At 34.8% G+C, this 15,856-nt stretch overlaps 1 protein-coding gene across 13 annotated transcripts in view; it reads left to right on the top strand.

Moving 5' to 3' along the window:
* The window catches only part of CCDC73 (coiled-coil domain containing 73), a 143,149-nt gene that overhangs the window by 122,631 nt on the left and 4,662 nt on the right, over nucleotides 1–15,856 (top strand). For all 13 annotated transcript variants that reach the window (XM_077772853.1, XM_077772863.1, XM_077772852.1 and 10 more), the window contains 3 exons: nucleotides 1,308–1,442; nucleotides 10,994–11,174; nucleotides 12,699–14,195. In XM_077772853.1, the coding sequence (XP_077628979.1) occupies nucleotides 1,308–1,442; nucleotides 10,994–11,174; nucleotides 12,699–14,195 (1,813 nt within the window). The remainder of the gene's footprint in view (nucleotides 1–1,307; nucleotides 1,443–10,993; nucleotides 11,175–12,698; nucleotides 14,196–15,856) is intronic.

A 15,856-nucleotide genomic window follows, 5' to 3' on the forward strand; every position in this document is an offset into this window, starting at 1 on the left:
TTGGGAGATAAGATACAGACTTAAGATTTATTAGCATAAAGATGATATTTGAAGGTATGGTTCTAATCATCTATGGGAGGAGTGGAGGATTTGGGACTAAGCCTGTAGAAGAAAGAGTAGAGTGTGTGTGTTGGGACAGGGCGGGAGGGGGAGCCTGGTAAGAACAGTGAGCAACATTGGAGGAGAAAGGAAAAATAGTATCATGAAAACAAAAGAGGCTGCTCCAAAAACAAGTAGTCAGTGTAGTCCTGTTACAGAGCTGTTAAGTAGTATGAAACTTGGGAAAAATCTTTTCGGTAATTTGAAGGTGATACCTGCAGGGGCGAGAAGGTGGAATCTGTAGACCAATGAAGATAGAAGTCAGGTTATTAAGGAGTGATGCGAGGTTAGAATTTGAAAGTAGCAAGTGTGGATTTTTATTCTAAGAAGTGAGAGAGACAGTAAATGGGTCAAGGATAAAAATAAATTAGAAATTTGAGAAGAGCAATTTGTGGGCTAAGGAGAACATGCTGGTATAGTGGGAAGGACTGTAAATAAGCAGAAGAGAGATTAATGCTGGAGGCAGGCCCTAGGGGAGATTGGAAAGGATGGGATAAAGAACTCATGGAAAGTTGAGCCTTGGAAGAGAAGTACCTTGCACGGATAGATTTTTAAAAGGTTAAAAATAGATGAGATGCAGGGAAAGTAATAGGTTTAGCTTCTGTAGGGACTCCGTGGCACTTACTTTGTCTTATATTTAAAGTTCCCATGAAAGAGTACTCCCCCAAGAAAAAGATTATGACATTTTAAATAGCCAGTGAAAGTCCACTTTATAGTTGTAAATATTAGTCTGAAGTGTCAGTTACTGTTATACTACTCTTCATTCAGCTGAGTTAAAATTGTATGTCTAATATGCAAAAAAAAAAACTTCAAGAAAGCAATAAAGGTAAAACTTTTATAGAATCTTTATGATTAAAAATAAATTAATACTTTTTCATTTGTAACAAGAGGTTGTTTAATATAGTAGTTAAGAATACAGCCCCTAGATTTAGCTTTGGGTTTGTATCCTGACTATGTCCACTTGATATAGGCAAATTACTTGAACATCTCTGATTTCTACATTTCTCACCTGTAAATTGGGGATTTTTATGAGAATGAAATTATGGTTATTAAGTACTCAGCACAATTCAATAAATGGTAACTCTCAATATTAGTAATTACTTTATGATCATTTTTATTTTTTACTTTTTCCAAAAACTTGTGTTAATAGAATATTCTCATACAAAATACATTTACATAACTATTCATTTGGTTAAATTTTATATTAGGTTGAAGAACTAACTGAAGAAATTAATGAGATTAAGAATGAATTATCATCACTTAAAGAAACTCATATTAAGTTACAAGAACATTGTAATGATTTACGTGATCAGAAGAAGTTTGAGGAAAACAAGGACTTTCAGGTAAAATTCAAGTGTTTTGGGGGTACAAAACTGAAAGAAATTAGGACCATCACTGATGATTTTCTTCCTACTTTTTATTTTAAGTGTCTCAAATTTTAAAACAGCATGTAGTCTATAATCCATTTTCAGTTAATTTTTGTGTACAGTATGACATAAGATTTGAGGATCATTTTTTGGACATGGATTTCCAGTTCCAACATGGACATTTTTTGAAGACTATTTTTTCTCTCATTGTACCTTGGTATATTCTTTGAAAGTTAGTTGATCTAATATGTGTGTGGATCTATTTCTGAATGCTTTATTATGTTCCATTGATTATTTGTTCATCATTAAGTCAATATGCAAACCTGCCTTTATTAGTATAGCTTTGTAAAAAGTCTTCAATTGTGGTAGTGCAAATCCTTCCTTTTTTTTTCTTTTTCAAAATTGTTTTGGCTCTTCTGAGTTCTTTGCATTTCCATATAATTTTTAGAATCAGTTTGTCTATTTCTAAAAAACAAGTCTGTGGGATTTTGGGCTGTGTTGAATCTATAGATTAATTTGTGAAAAATTGATATCTTAACAATACTGAGTCCTCTGATTCATGAACATGGCATATCTTTACATTTATTTAGACATTCTTTAATACCCCTCAGGAATGCTTTGTCATCTTCATTGTGTAGATCTTTAAAATGTTTTGTGAAATTTATTCCTGAATAATTCATGTTCTAGGATCCTATCATAAACAATATTTTAAAAATTAATTTTCTAATTGTTTCTTGCTAGTATGTAGAAGTAAAATTTGATTTTTGTGCATTAACCTTGTATTCTATTACCTTTTTAATTTATTGTAATGGTAGGCTTTTTTTTTTTTTTTATCTAACTTTTGGGTTTTCTGTGTACATTATGTCATCTGTGAATTTAAGGAAATTTTTTTCTTTCCTTCTTCTTTGTATGAGTTTTATTTTTTTCGCAATTTATTGCACTAAGAACTTCTAGTACAATGTAGAATAAAAGTGGTGGTGAAAAAAAAGTGGTGACAGTAGGGGTGCCTGGGTGACCCCTAAGCCTATTAAGCATCCAACTCGATTTCAGCTCAGATTTGTAGGATTGAGCCCTGTGTTGGGCTCTGTGCTGATGGCTCAGAGGCTGCTTAGGCTTCTCTCTCCCTCTCTCTGCCTCTCCTGAACTCATGCACATGCACTCTCTCTCTCTCTCTCTCTCAAACAAATAACGTTTTTTAAAAAGTCATGACAGTGGATTTGCTTTGTTTCTGTCTCAGATGGAGAATTTTTAGTCTTTTACCATTTCATATAATGTTAGCTATAGGTTTTTTGTATATGCTCTTTATCAGATTGAAGAAGTTTCCCTTTCCTAGTTTGCTGTGTTTTTATCATGAATGGGTATTAAATTTTGAGAAATATTTTTTCTGTATCTGTTGAGATAATATTCTTTCTTTATTCTGCTAATATGTTAATATTAATCAATTAATTATATTAATTGATTTCCAAATTTAAAATAACCTTGCATTCCTGGGTCACCTGGGTGGCTCTCAGTTAAGCATCCGACTTCATCTCAGGTCATGATCTCACTGTTTGTTATGTTTGAGCCCCTCATGAGGCTTTTTGCTGACAGCTCAGAGCCTGGAGCCTGCTTTAGATTCTGTGTCTCCCTCTCTCTCGGCCCCTCCCCCTCTCGCACCCACTCTCACTCTCTCAAAAATAAATAAACATTAAAAAAATTTTTTTAAATAATAAAATAACCTTGCATTCCTGAAATATATATTATCTTTTTAATATATGGCTGGATGTGATTTGCTAATGGTATGTTAAGGATTTTGCATTGATTAGGAATGCTGATCTGTAGGTTTTGTTTATTTTTTCTTTGTATTTTTTTGGTCTGGTTTTCGTATCAGTTATACTGGCTTCAGGAGTTAGAATGTGTTCTCTCCTCCTGAAAGAATATTGTGTAGAATTGGTTTTATTTCTTTATTAAATATTAGATAGAATTTGCTGGTTTGCCCCAGACTTGACCCTGATATGCTTTTCCCTGTGATGTTTTTTTGCTGTGTATTCTTTTGCTGTAGTCAGTCTTAGTCACTAGTACAGCTGTAGCAGGATTCTAGCAGAGTCATGACACCGAGGCTTTTCTTTCTAGGAAGTAACTTTATTCGTGCCAGCACTGCTCAGTTGGGTTCGTACACGAAGAACTGAGCCCTGAATACCAAGTGGAGTAGTTTTTTTAACAGATTTTTTACTTCTTTGTTTCCCATATATGGTATCACATAAACATGTAGTCTGATTAAGTCGTCTTATGTTACAGGGTCATGAGGGATATTGTCACATATGTGTATAACCAAGTTGCCTTGAGGTTTGTTTTTTTCTTTTTTTCTTTCCTTAGGGAGGGGACTCAACCACACTGTACACTGAGTCCTGTGAGTCTTTCTAGCAAATTATGGAACCTTGGGGTAGTCTTGGGAGACTGACAACACAATCATTTTGGTAATTTTTGTCTTTCAAGGAACTTGTTCCTTCATCTAAGTTGTCAAATTTATTGGCAAAGAGTTGCTCATAATATTCCTTTACTGTTCCCTTCCTCTGAAGGATCTATATTGATATCCACTCTTGCATTTCTGTCATCCCCCTTTCCTTTCCTCCCATTCCATCTCCTCCTCTTCCTCTCGCTCTCTCATCAATCTAGCTAGAAACTCTCAATTTTGTCTTCTCAAAGAACCAGGTTTTGACTTCACTGATATCCCTCTCATGTTTGTTCATTTCCTATTTCATTGGCTTTTGCTGTTAACTTGATTATTTCCTTCATTCTGCTTACTTTGGATTTGATGTGCTTTTATTTAGCTGCCCTACATGGACACTTAGATCATTGATTATTGGCCTTTCTTTTCTAATATCTAATATCTAAACATTGTTACAGCTTCATCCCACAAATTCTGATATGTAGTGGTTTCATTCCAACTTTTCTTAAGTTTATTGATTTATTTTGAGAGAGACAAAGATAGCACAAGTCGAGGAGGGGAAGAAAGAGAGGGAGGGAGAGAATCCCAAGCAGGCTCTGGGCTGCTAGTGCAGAGCCCAATGCAGGGCTTAAACTCATGAAACCATGAGAGACCATGACTGGAGACGAAACCAAGAGTCAGACACTGACTGAGCCACCCAGGTGCCTCTGTAGTGATTTTGTTCTTCTTCATATTTTAAAATTCCTTTTGTGAGGTCTTCCTTGATCCATGGGAATGGGTATGAACCATGGTATGAGTATGACCTATAACTGTTGTTTAATTTCCAAGTATTTGAGAATGTTCCAAATATCTTTGTTAATGACATCAAATGTAATATAGTTATGGTCAGAGAGCATTTGCTGTAAGACTTCTGTCCTTTTCAATATAAATGTATACTTTTAAATAGAAACATCATTTTTTAAAGTTTATTTCTTTATTTTGAGAGACAGAACGAGCAAAAGAGGGGCAGAGAGAGGAGAGAGAGAATCCCAAACAGGCTCAGCACTATCAGCATAGAGCCTGATGTGGGGCTCGAACTCACAAACATGTGAGAACCTGAGCCAAAACCAAGAGTTGATGATTAACTGACTGAGGCACCCAAGTGCCCCAGTAATATCCTTTTTTAAAAAGACTTGTTTGTTAGCCAAGCATATTGTCTATCTTGGTGAATATATCATGTGCTCTTGAAAAGAATGCATATTCTTTTGTCAGTTGAATATTTTATGAATGTCAGATCAAGCCAGTTGATAATGTTGTTCAAGTCTTATCTATCCTGATCTTTTGTGTCTGTCTGTAAATTAATGGGAGACTACTGAAATCTTTAATTATAACTGTGAATTTATCTTTCCCTTTTTAGTCAGTTTTTACTTTGTGTTCTTAAGCTCTTATTAGGTGTATATACATTTATGATTGTTACGATTTCCTGATTAATCTATCTTTATCCCAGTAATATTTCTTGTCTTGAAGTCTATTTTGTATATTTTTAATGCAGCTGTTCCATCTTTTATGATTAGTGTTTCCATTATATATCCTTTTCATCCTGTTACATTTTCAGTGGCAATATTAATAATTTCTTTTATGTTGAATAATAACATGAGGAAGTCTTATTTTCCCTTTCAGAACTGTTTATTTTATTGTGGTAAAATATACATAAAGTTTACTAAACTATTTTTATGTGTGTTCAGTGGCATTAAGTTCACTCATAAATGGGCATGGGCATGGTTGTGTACTAATAAATTATATTTCCAAAAATATATTTCCAAACTGGCCACAGTTTGCCAACTACTTTTCTAGAGCTTAATTGAACATAGTCTGCTTTCAAAAATTACTATGCACTTGGGTGGCTCAGTTGATTAAGCATCCGACTTTGGCTCGGGTCATGATCTCACGGTTCGTGGGTTCGAGTCCTACATCAGGTTCTGTGCGGACAGCTCAGAGCCTAGAGCCTATTTCAGATTCTCTGTCTCCTTCTCTCTGCCCCTCCCCCACTCATGCTGTCTCAAAAATAAACAAAATTTTTAAAAATTATTATTTAAATTCTCTGGTTAGTAAGAAGTTTACAATACTATATTCTCATTTTCTCCTACCTGGTCTTTGTGTTATTTTTATAATACACTTTACTTGTACATATTTTATCAACTCTACCATATATTGTTACTTCATTTTATTTAGTCTAATTTTATTTATTTTTTAATTAAAAACGATTTTTTAAATGTTTATTTACTTTTAAGAGAGAGACAGAGACAGAGTGCGAGTTGGGGAGGGGCAGAGAGAGGAGGAGAAACAGAGCCTGAAGCAGGTTCCAGGCTCTGAGCCGTCAGCACAGAGCCTGACACGGGGCTTGAACTCACCAACCGTGTTATCATAACCTGAGCCAAAGTCGGATGCTTAACCAACTGAACCACCCAGGCACCCCGGTTATTTCATTTTAAATTGTTAATTACCTGTTAAGAAAATTAAGAATTAGAGAAAATGTCTTTTTGTTTTTTAAAATTAAGTAGGCTGCATAACCCTGAGAGATTGAGTCACTGCTCCACTGATCCAGCCAGGCACCCAAAGAATCAGATAAACTGTCTTTTGTATTCACTCGTATTTGCATTGCTGGCCTCTTTATTTATTTGTGTAGATCCAGGTTTCTACCTGGTATCCTATGGTTAAGCTTGAAGAACTTCCTTTAATGTGTGTGTGTGTGTGTGTGTGTGTGTGTGTGTGTATGCACGCACACGCGTACGGAAGAATTCTCACAGCTTTTGTTTGCCTGGAAAAATATTTATTTCTCCCTAATCTTTAAAGGATATTCTAAATTCTAGATGGACAGTATTTTTCTTTCACTTATTTGAAGACGCTGTTGCACTGTTTCTCCTTTACATTGCTTCTGGCAAGTCTACAGTTATTATATTCACATCCTCTTTATAAGTGGGGTTTTTAAAAAATTTTTTTGTTTTTAATCTCTGGCTGTACCTTGGTTTGGTTACTTTGGGAATTATGGAATGAATTCTTGAATCTGTGGATTTATAGTTTTCATCAAAAATTTTTTTGTTTAAAAAATTTTTTTTTTACATTTATTTATTTTTGAGAAACAGTAAGACAGAGAGTGAGTAGGGAAGGGGCAGAGAGTGGAGACACGAATCCGAAATAGGCTCCAGGCTCTGAGCAAGCATTCAACACAGAGCCTGATGTGGCGCTTGAACCCACGAACCGTGAGATCATGACCTGAGCCGAAATTGGACATTCAACTGACTGAGCCACTCAGGCACCCCATAGTTTTCATCAAATTTAGAGGATTTTTGGTCATTACTTCTTCAGATTTTTTTCTATCCCCTGCCTTTCCTTTTATGAGACTTCAAGTACACATGTTAAACTAGTGGGATAAATATCCCACAGATTATCAGGTGCTGCACATCTTTTTCAGTATTTCTCTCACTTCTTCCATTGGGATTTTCTATTGTTCTATGTCCTAAAGTCCAATTATCTTTTGTTCTAATATGTTTAATCTGCTGTTAAGCCTATCCAGTGAGTTTTTATTTCAGATACTGTATATATCATCTCTAGAATTTCCACTTGATTCTTTTATGTGTGTGTGTGGGGGGGGTGTATATTTTTCTTTTTATTATATTCATGTTGTTTTCCTTTAAAGCCTTGAACATTTATAATAGTTAAAAAATTTTTTTTTGCTAAATCCATCATCTCTGTCATTTCTGTTTCTCTTGAGATGTAAAATTACAACTCAGTGGAAATAATTGCAATTTAGTGGTATTAATTATAAGTTTAGAGTTGTGAAGTCTTCACCATTTCCAAAGTTTTATCATCATCCCAAACCGAAATTCTGTAACCATTAACCAGTGACTCCCAACTTCCCTCTCTCCCCAGTTCCTAATAACCTCTAGTTTACTTTCTGACTCTATGAATTTGCCTATTATGTATATTTTATGTAAGTGTAATTGTGTAATACTTGTCCTTTTTGTCTGACTTATTTCACTTAGCATAAGGTTCTCAGAGTTCATCCATGTTGCAGCATGTATTAGAACTTTAGTCCTTTTTTATAGCAGAATAATATTCCCTTGTACGGATATACCACATTTTGTTTATCCATTCATCTGTGAATGACACTTGAGTTTTCACTTTCTGGCTATTGTGAATAACACTGCTTTGAACACTAACAACCAACCATCTGAATCTGTTTTTAATTTTTGAGGGTATATATCTAGGAGTGGATTTGCTGAGTCATATGGCAATTCTATAATAAACATTTTGAGGAACTGCCTTGTTTTGTTTTAACAAAACAGTGGATATCTTTCTAAGTCAGTAGAAATTGACATATATCATAGTTCCCATGCCATAATTAATTTCTACATTCCTTTACTATAGGACATCCTGTACAAATATCTTTCTGTACTTTTTTTTATTATTTAGGATAAATTTCCACAAACAGTGTAACTGGGTTAAAGAGCTTATTTACTTAGTTTTGACATATATTGTCAGACTGGCTTCCAGAAAGATTGAACCAATTTATACTCTCAGCAACCACATACAAAAGTACTTGTACATCAAAACTCTAATACTTTATCAGTTAAAACATTTTGTTTTTAATTTATTTGGAGAGAGAGAGAGACAGAGAGACAGAGACAGAGAAGGGCCAGAGAGGGAGAGAGAGGATCCCAAACAGGCTCTGCACTGTCACTGCAGAGCCCAATGCGGGGCTCAAACTCACAAACCATGAGATCATGACCTGAACCAAAATCAAGAGTCAGTCAGATGCTTCACTGACTGAGCAAACCAGGCACCACATCCCTTTTATCAGTTTTAATTTACTTTTTTATTAAACATTTTCATGCTTGTCAGTTACACTTCTTTTGTGAATTACTAGTGTATATATTCCCATTCACAATTAAACATTCGCAAGTTTCTCCATTTCACCAAGTACACAAAAAAACTTTTTGATCCTGTGCCCATCTCATACAAATATAAGTCTGTTTTCCCCCTGTAGAGTCGTTTCTGTAAAGAGTGGTCTAAACTCATACTCTTTAGTTCCTTCCTTCCTGTGAATCCTTCAACATAGGGCGTTCTGGATTCACCCCTCCCACCCCATCCAATGGACATTTTTCAGTCCTTTTGATAATACATTGATACTATCTCCTTGAATACCTTTCTCCTATCATATTTCACTCATCTGTTTTTTCCTCTCAAGCTTCTCTTTAAAGTGGAAATTATAATGTTCTTACCATTAATAAAGCAACCATGAGTTACATGCTTTATAGACAGAATTGAATTTATTCTCCTGGTAACTACCACACTGTTTTTGTCAATCTCTTTTGCAGATTTTTCCTTTGCAAGTTTCTCTTCCTCTGCCCCTCTTTTGTGTTTTTTTATTAGCATTTTATCCTTTAGCCTCTTTTTTTTCCCTCAAAATATACTCTTATTAGTCTCATCAACTTGTACATCTTCAGTTGCCATCTACCAGTGATTTTCAAATATACATTTCCAGGTAAAATTTCCTCTCATAAGCTCCAGATTCATATATCTAAATGTTCATTAGACTTCTCTCTCTTGATATCTTCCTAATTCTTCAAACTCAACAGGTTCAAACAACCCATGATCTTTTCCTCCAAACCTGCTACTACTCCTGTTTTCTAGCTGAGTAAATAACATTCACGAGTCACGTAAGGTGAGTCTGAATTCTGTAACATGAACTCTGTAATTAATCTGGATTCCCCTTCGTATCCTACCATTCATCCCAGCCCTACTGATTAGCTCGTAAATATTTCATGTATCTATTCACTTCTTCATCTTTCTTGCTACCCCCTGGACTGCGACACTATGGCACTCTTCTGATGCATCTGTCTCATGTTGTCTCTCTTTAGTTCAGCTTTGTCTCTTTTTCAGACTTCTGTGCACAGACTATTAGTGGTTTGTGGAAATTAGTATTCTTTTAAAAATGAAATAAAGTGCACATAAAACATAATGGATCCCATTAAGAGTAGATATTATTTGGTGTCTCACTATATTGTAGAACATTGATTTCTCATTGCAGGTTTTAATCGGTGAGTTTAGAAACATTATTCCTGATGCTGCAGCCAGAATGGTCTTTCCAATCAGATGTTACTTGTCTAAAACCATTCAGTGGTCTTCTTGAAACTCCTCAGCATCCTATACCCTTAATGACTTGGGCATAACTTATCACAAGCCTTATTTCTCTCCATTCTCCCAGTGTCTAAGCTCTAGCTGAAGTGAATCATGAGTAGCTCCAGGAAAAGACTATATATACTCTTGCTTGCTTTTAAGCATCTGTTTATACCATTTGTTTTCCCTGGAAAACATCTATATTGTTACTTCTTTTCCTATCTTCCCCACTGGATTGTGAGTTTTTTGAAGCAAGGGACTATGTTGTTCATCATTGTATCCCAAAGCCTAGTGCAGCGCTTCATGAAGCAAGTGCTGAATATATAGGGGGTTGAATTATTTTAAAAATACATAAAAATACCAAACACTGAAAACAAGTTGCTTGCCATGACTACTTTGCTTTTAATAAAAGGATGGTTTTTTTATGATCTGCAATATGTGAAATTACATAATAATGTGGAATGCATGTTTGAAAACATCAAAGGGTCTCAATTTTGTTTAAATATGATAGACTATACATAATGAAGCTAGAGTGATCTTGTTACAAAGAGTATTATTGGGGCACCTGGGTGGCTCAGTCAGTTAAGCATCTGACTTCAGCTCAGGTCATGATCTCTAAGGCTGGTAAGTTCGAGCCCCGCTTAGCGCACTGTGCTGACTGACAGCCTGGAGCCTGCTTCGGATTCTGTGTCTCCCTCCTGGCCCCTCCCCAGCTCTTGTGCACGCTCACTCTTTCACACATGCTCTCAGAAATAAACATTTTAAAAATTAATAAAGTAGTATATTAAGCTTAGTTAAAAAAAATTTGGCTTTCAAATAGAAATTGCTGAATGGCTGACTTGGAACAGATTCCACTTTTATCAGCAAAACTTGTTCAAATGTCTTATGCTTTATAACAGTATATTTTTACACTGAAAGTTATCTTTTCATTTTACTTTAGAATCTTCCAGAAGTAAATACTAAAAACAGTGAAATGTCAACGGAAAAATCAGAAAATACTATCATACAGAAATGTAATTCTGGGCAAGAAATAAAAACAGACACTGTGAGTTGTTGTTCAGATACTAACCACAGAGAAAAGGAGAAGAAAGAAGGCCCAATTATAGAAATCATAATAGAAGGTAACCTAACATATTGATATTTTCTGATTTTATATATTGAGCCTTCCCACTCCCTGCCTTTTCTCCTACAAATAAAGGATTTGTCAAAGTGCTGTGCTAGGCCATCTATGGAATTTAGGGGAATGCCAATTATAGTCTCCAAGGATCTTATACTGTATCTGAAGAAACACTTTTTCATTTGTGTGTGTCAAGACAGGTAAACTATCATTTACAGTCAATATTTCTAGGGAAAATTACATTTCTGTCTTCCCTAATCACTTACTCCATGGCTTTTTGCATTATGGTTTCTGCCTTCACTGCTTTGGGGAGCATGTTCTCTGGGTTATTCATAACCTTCTGATAATCAGACCTGGCACAGTTTACTTAGTTCAAAAGACATCTGTGTAACTACTGAGGTAATTTACTAATTTGTCTATCTTGAAAAAGAGTTGTTTAAAGACCATAAACTTATTGTATGAAGGTGTTCAAACCTAGGCTGAACAACCACTTGGTGGAGATGTTGTAGAGAGAATGAATGGACTGAAGTCCTTCAAGTCCTGACTTTTGTATTCTTTCTAGGTTAACTACACAGAAAATTTGACATCTATGGTTAATACCCAGATGAATAAAATATGTTTTAAGTATTCTATATACATTTGCCCCAAAGTATCCGAAAATTTTAAAATACTTAGAAGGTAATGATCAAGTGACAACTTGTCAGTCTTGAAATCAGCTAGCAATTCTGGATCCTAGATAGTGGTAAAAAGAAAACTAAAGACCTAAAATGGAATCGCCTGTGTTAGGAACCCAATGTCAGCAAGCCAAGACTTTAGTACCTAACTAAACTGTAATTTCAACCCCTCAGGAATGTTAACCTTTAACCGGTTAACCTGGAATTTCCTAGTCAGCAGTTAAGAATCTACTGGTAGGCCTCTTTCCGGTTAGGAGGGTGACCTTGACTAAAACAATGGATTCTTTGCTAATAATTTTTTTCCCACTCATTCTCTTTTAAAACCTTTCCTTTTCTATAGCTCAGTGGGGCTCCTTTCTATTTGCTAGGTGTGATGCTGACTGATTTCAATGAATCATTTAATGAAGCCAGTTAGATCTTCAGATTGCCTTGGTTAAATTTTCATTTCACGGTAGTAATAGAAATTAGAGTCTAAATTGTTAGGATAAATTCATTTTCATCTACTCAGCTGTGTGTTTACATGGAATTGTACTATATGCTCAAAAGGATGTGTAACAGACTAGAGGACTAAAAACCATTTTGCAATACCCTCAACTTACTTGCCCCTTTTTAAACCAAAAATACTTTTGCTGTTCTGAAATTAAAAAACATGGGTAGAGCCGAAAATATTTAGCATGCTAAATATGACAAAGAGAACTCAATATTTAGGTAAAGTGGTGTCATAATGTTTGTGTAATGGCCAACGAAAACATTTAAGGCTAAATATGTTTTATAAGAATAGGTCATACATTAGGTCTTATAAATGCAGGTTTTAGTGTGTAATATAAAAATTTACTGTGTTTTCATCATGACAGATTTACAACTTTTTGAAAAAAGCTCCAAGAATGAAACTGATCCTTCTATACCTCAGGATGAAAATCAAAGTGAAATCTCCCTAAGCAAAACCCTCTGCATAGGAAAAGAACTAAGTAGTCAAGGACAAACCTTGAATGTTACAGACCTTAGAAAAGCAGTTACTTCAGAAAAAAAAGACAAGGTGCATTTGGAAAAAGACAATGATTGTACAGAATTTAAATCACCAAACAATTCTTTTTTAATGGCAGACAGATCGACAGAAACAGAAAAGATACACCTAGAAAGAACTGAAAGAATCGATCTTCACCATGCAGATATCTACCTGGAAGTTGAAAATACCAGAACATCATCTAACAGTATCTTAAATAAGATGTCTCACCATACAAATCAAAAGAAAGATGGTTCTGAGGATGAATCATTCAAAGATTTCAGATTGCTTCCAGGAATTCAAGAAAATGCCATAGAGAAGGAAATTCCAAATAGTGACCAAACCAACGCAGATCTGGATTCATCTCTAAATGTAAAGAATCCTGCTCAGTGTCAGAAATATAGTTTGCAGGATAAAAGTAATGTTACGTTAGGTGATAAACAATGTAAAATAAACCAAATGCAACTGGTAAATAAAAAAAGTGGATGCAGTGTATTGCCATTTAAACAAACTTCAGTTTTTCAGCAAATCTGTAATGATACTTCAGAGAAACCTGAACTACCTATTTCCTCTGATACAGCAGTTAACCATCCCATTTCATTTGCTTTTAGTGATAATTTGAAAGTACTTAAGACTCCAAATAAAAATGTTAATAGTACGCGTATGTTGGTAAAACCCAACTCAAGCCCTGGGGAAAGAACTATATGGAAAAATCTGAATGATACACAAGTTAGTCAACTAAAGAACTGTTTGGGATGTTTAGAAAACAGTGTCACCATTTCCCATCTGCAGATTAACAATGAGAATGTACATACTGCACAAGCCAAAGACATGAAAACGGCTGTTCCTACAGAAACTTCTACAGAAATACAGTTTTCCAATAAAGAGAGTCAGATTGATGAGAATCAGATAACTGAAGCCACAAAAAATGACCTCTTCCTTTTTGTAAATGTTAATGAAAGGCAGCATACATTGTTAAATAATACAGAGAAAACAGAGTCATTAAATGACATTGTTTCAGGAGAAATTTACAGTGAAGGACAGCTGGAAGAATCATGTTCATTTCACATAAAGCCATCTGGAGATTTAGTAAACAGAAGTGGAAGGTCTGCCTTTGATCTTTCAAGTTCAGATAAAAAAACTGAGAAAATTCCAGTATATGTGAATTTCTTAGACCCCAGTCCTTGGTCAAAAGTAAATCAAACTGAAAGTCAAACACTGAGCACTTCAACTTCTAACACTCCTTTGTTGCTGCAGGAGAGACCAACAGGCCCATCAGAAAACAAAAATATGGTTTCAGTGATACTTTGTAAAAATGATGATGATACCAGGAAGGATACTGGCCCAGGTAAAATAAAAAACAAAAAACAATGTTTAGGTTTTCTTTTAAAATTTAAATTTCTACTCCTTATTCTTAATAGTCTCCAAACTGATCCTGTTTCAAATGAAACCATTTTGGGTTTTTTTGCCTAAATCTAAAATATTCCATGTATGTATACAAGTAAAAGTAGGAAAGGTTTTTTTAAACATAAGTGGACTTTTAACCTAAATCTGAGCCACTAATATCAACATGTAACTAAAGTGCACAAACATATTGGAGGTTAAAAAAAAAAATTCTCAAGGAACTGGAAGTAGCAGAAAGGAGTACAAGCCCTGGTCATCAATTTTAAATTAGGAACAACTACCTAATTGGAGTCTGGAAGTTGTCCCTAAGGCTTCTGCCAGTGGGCATGTTTGTTCCTTTCCATTCTGTACTGAAAAAACTTCCTTCCCTCCCTTGCTTCCCCTAATTTTCTACCGCTTCCTTAATTTTTCTACTTTTAGCTGACCCTTCACTAGCACTAGAATCCGGCTCGGTCTTCATTTTACAAGTACTGTTGAGGTATAACATTAATCCATTTCAGATCATTGCTATTTGTCACTTAAACACTTTAAATGGAATCCCTTAACTATGTACCAATATTAAAACATTCAATGTTATTTCAGAGAATAGTGTATTCTAACCACCACATGAAATAACATAATGTCCAAGTCTTGCTTTATAAAAATATTCTAGAACAAAAAAAAATGGGAAGTAAATGAACTACATACGACTTAATATTGATGGGTGTTGAAGCTGGGTGATGGTATGAGGTTCAATACTCTTTATTTTTCTGTATCTGAAATTCTTCCCCCTAAAAATACTTAAAAATAGAAATATACTACATAACGTATATTAGTGCTGTACAAATGTAACTTGAACAATAGTTTAAGATTATTGCTAATAGTCTCATAATCAAAGCTAGGGCAGTTGTTAAAGATATTCTCAGATTTTAAGGGAACTTTTCTGGTTTAACAGTATGCAGTTAGACCCATTAAAGCAATGCAGATTACAAGGAAAGCTCTGAATGGCCCTCAGAGCTAATAGGCTTCTTTTTAAAAGGCAACTTACAGAACTTTGAAAAATTGGGAATTAAAAGCAAAATGAAGTGTATCAGGCTTACTAGCATAAATGGAGAAGCGATGTAGGGAAAAATAGAAAACACCAAGAACTATAAAAACTTCCTAACTTTTCTAATATAGTAACTTCAGATTCCATTAATTTTGAATCTGCTGAATGCTGTGGTTAGTCAAGTGCTATCAGTTAAGGGGCTGGTCTTCAGTATCAGTGATAGGATGGAAGGGGAGAGATCTAAAATCATTTTTATCTATTTATTAAATTCCAGTGATCCCTACTAGACAGCCCCTTTGTTGGGTTTCTTACTGTGGCTAATTTCTTTAAGTGTATTTTATAAATATGACTTTTAGTTGATTCAAACTTTCCCCATTAATCTGAATTCTAAGATGCTCATTTCATATAAATGTTTTCATCTGTGGCAACGCTATAACCAGGGAAGAAGGATAACGTTTTATGTGAACTGCTATTTTAGAAGGTATTTATACCATTTCACACACTTTAATGTGAAATCAGGTTTTAGAAAGCAGCAAAAATATATTTTCTGAACTGAAATGCCTAATGTGTATTAAGAG

The sequence above is a fragment of the Crocuta crocuta genome, unplaced genomic scaffold (assembly GCF_008692635.1).
Source record: "Crocuta crocuta isolate KB4526 unplaced genomic scaffold, BGI_CrCroc_1.0 scaffold382, whole genome shotgun sequence".
Lineage (NCBI taxonomy): Eukaryota > Metazoa > Chordata > Mammalia > Carnivora > Hyaenidae > Crocuta > Crocuta crocuta.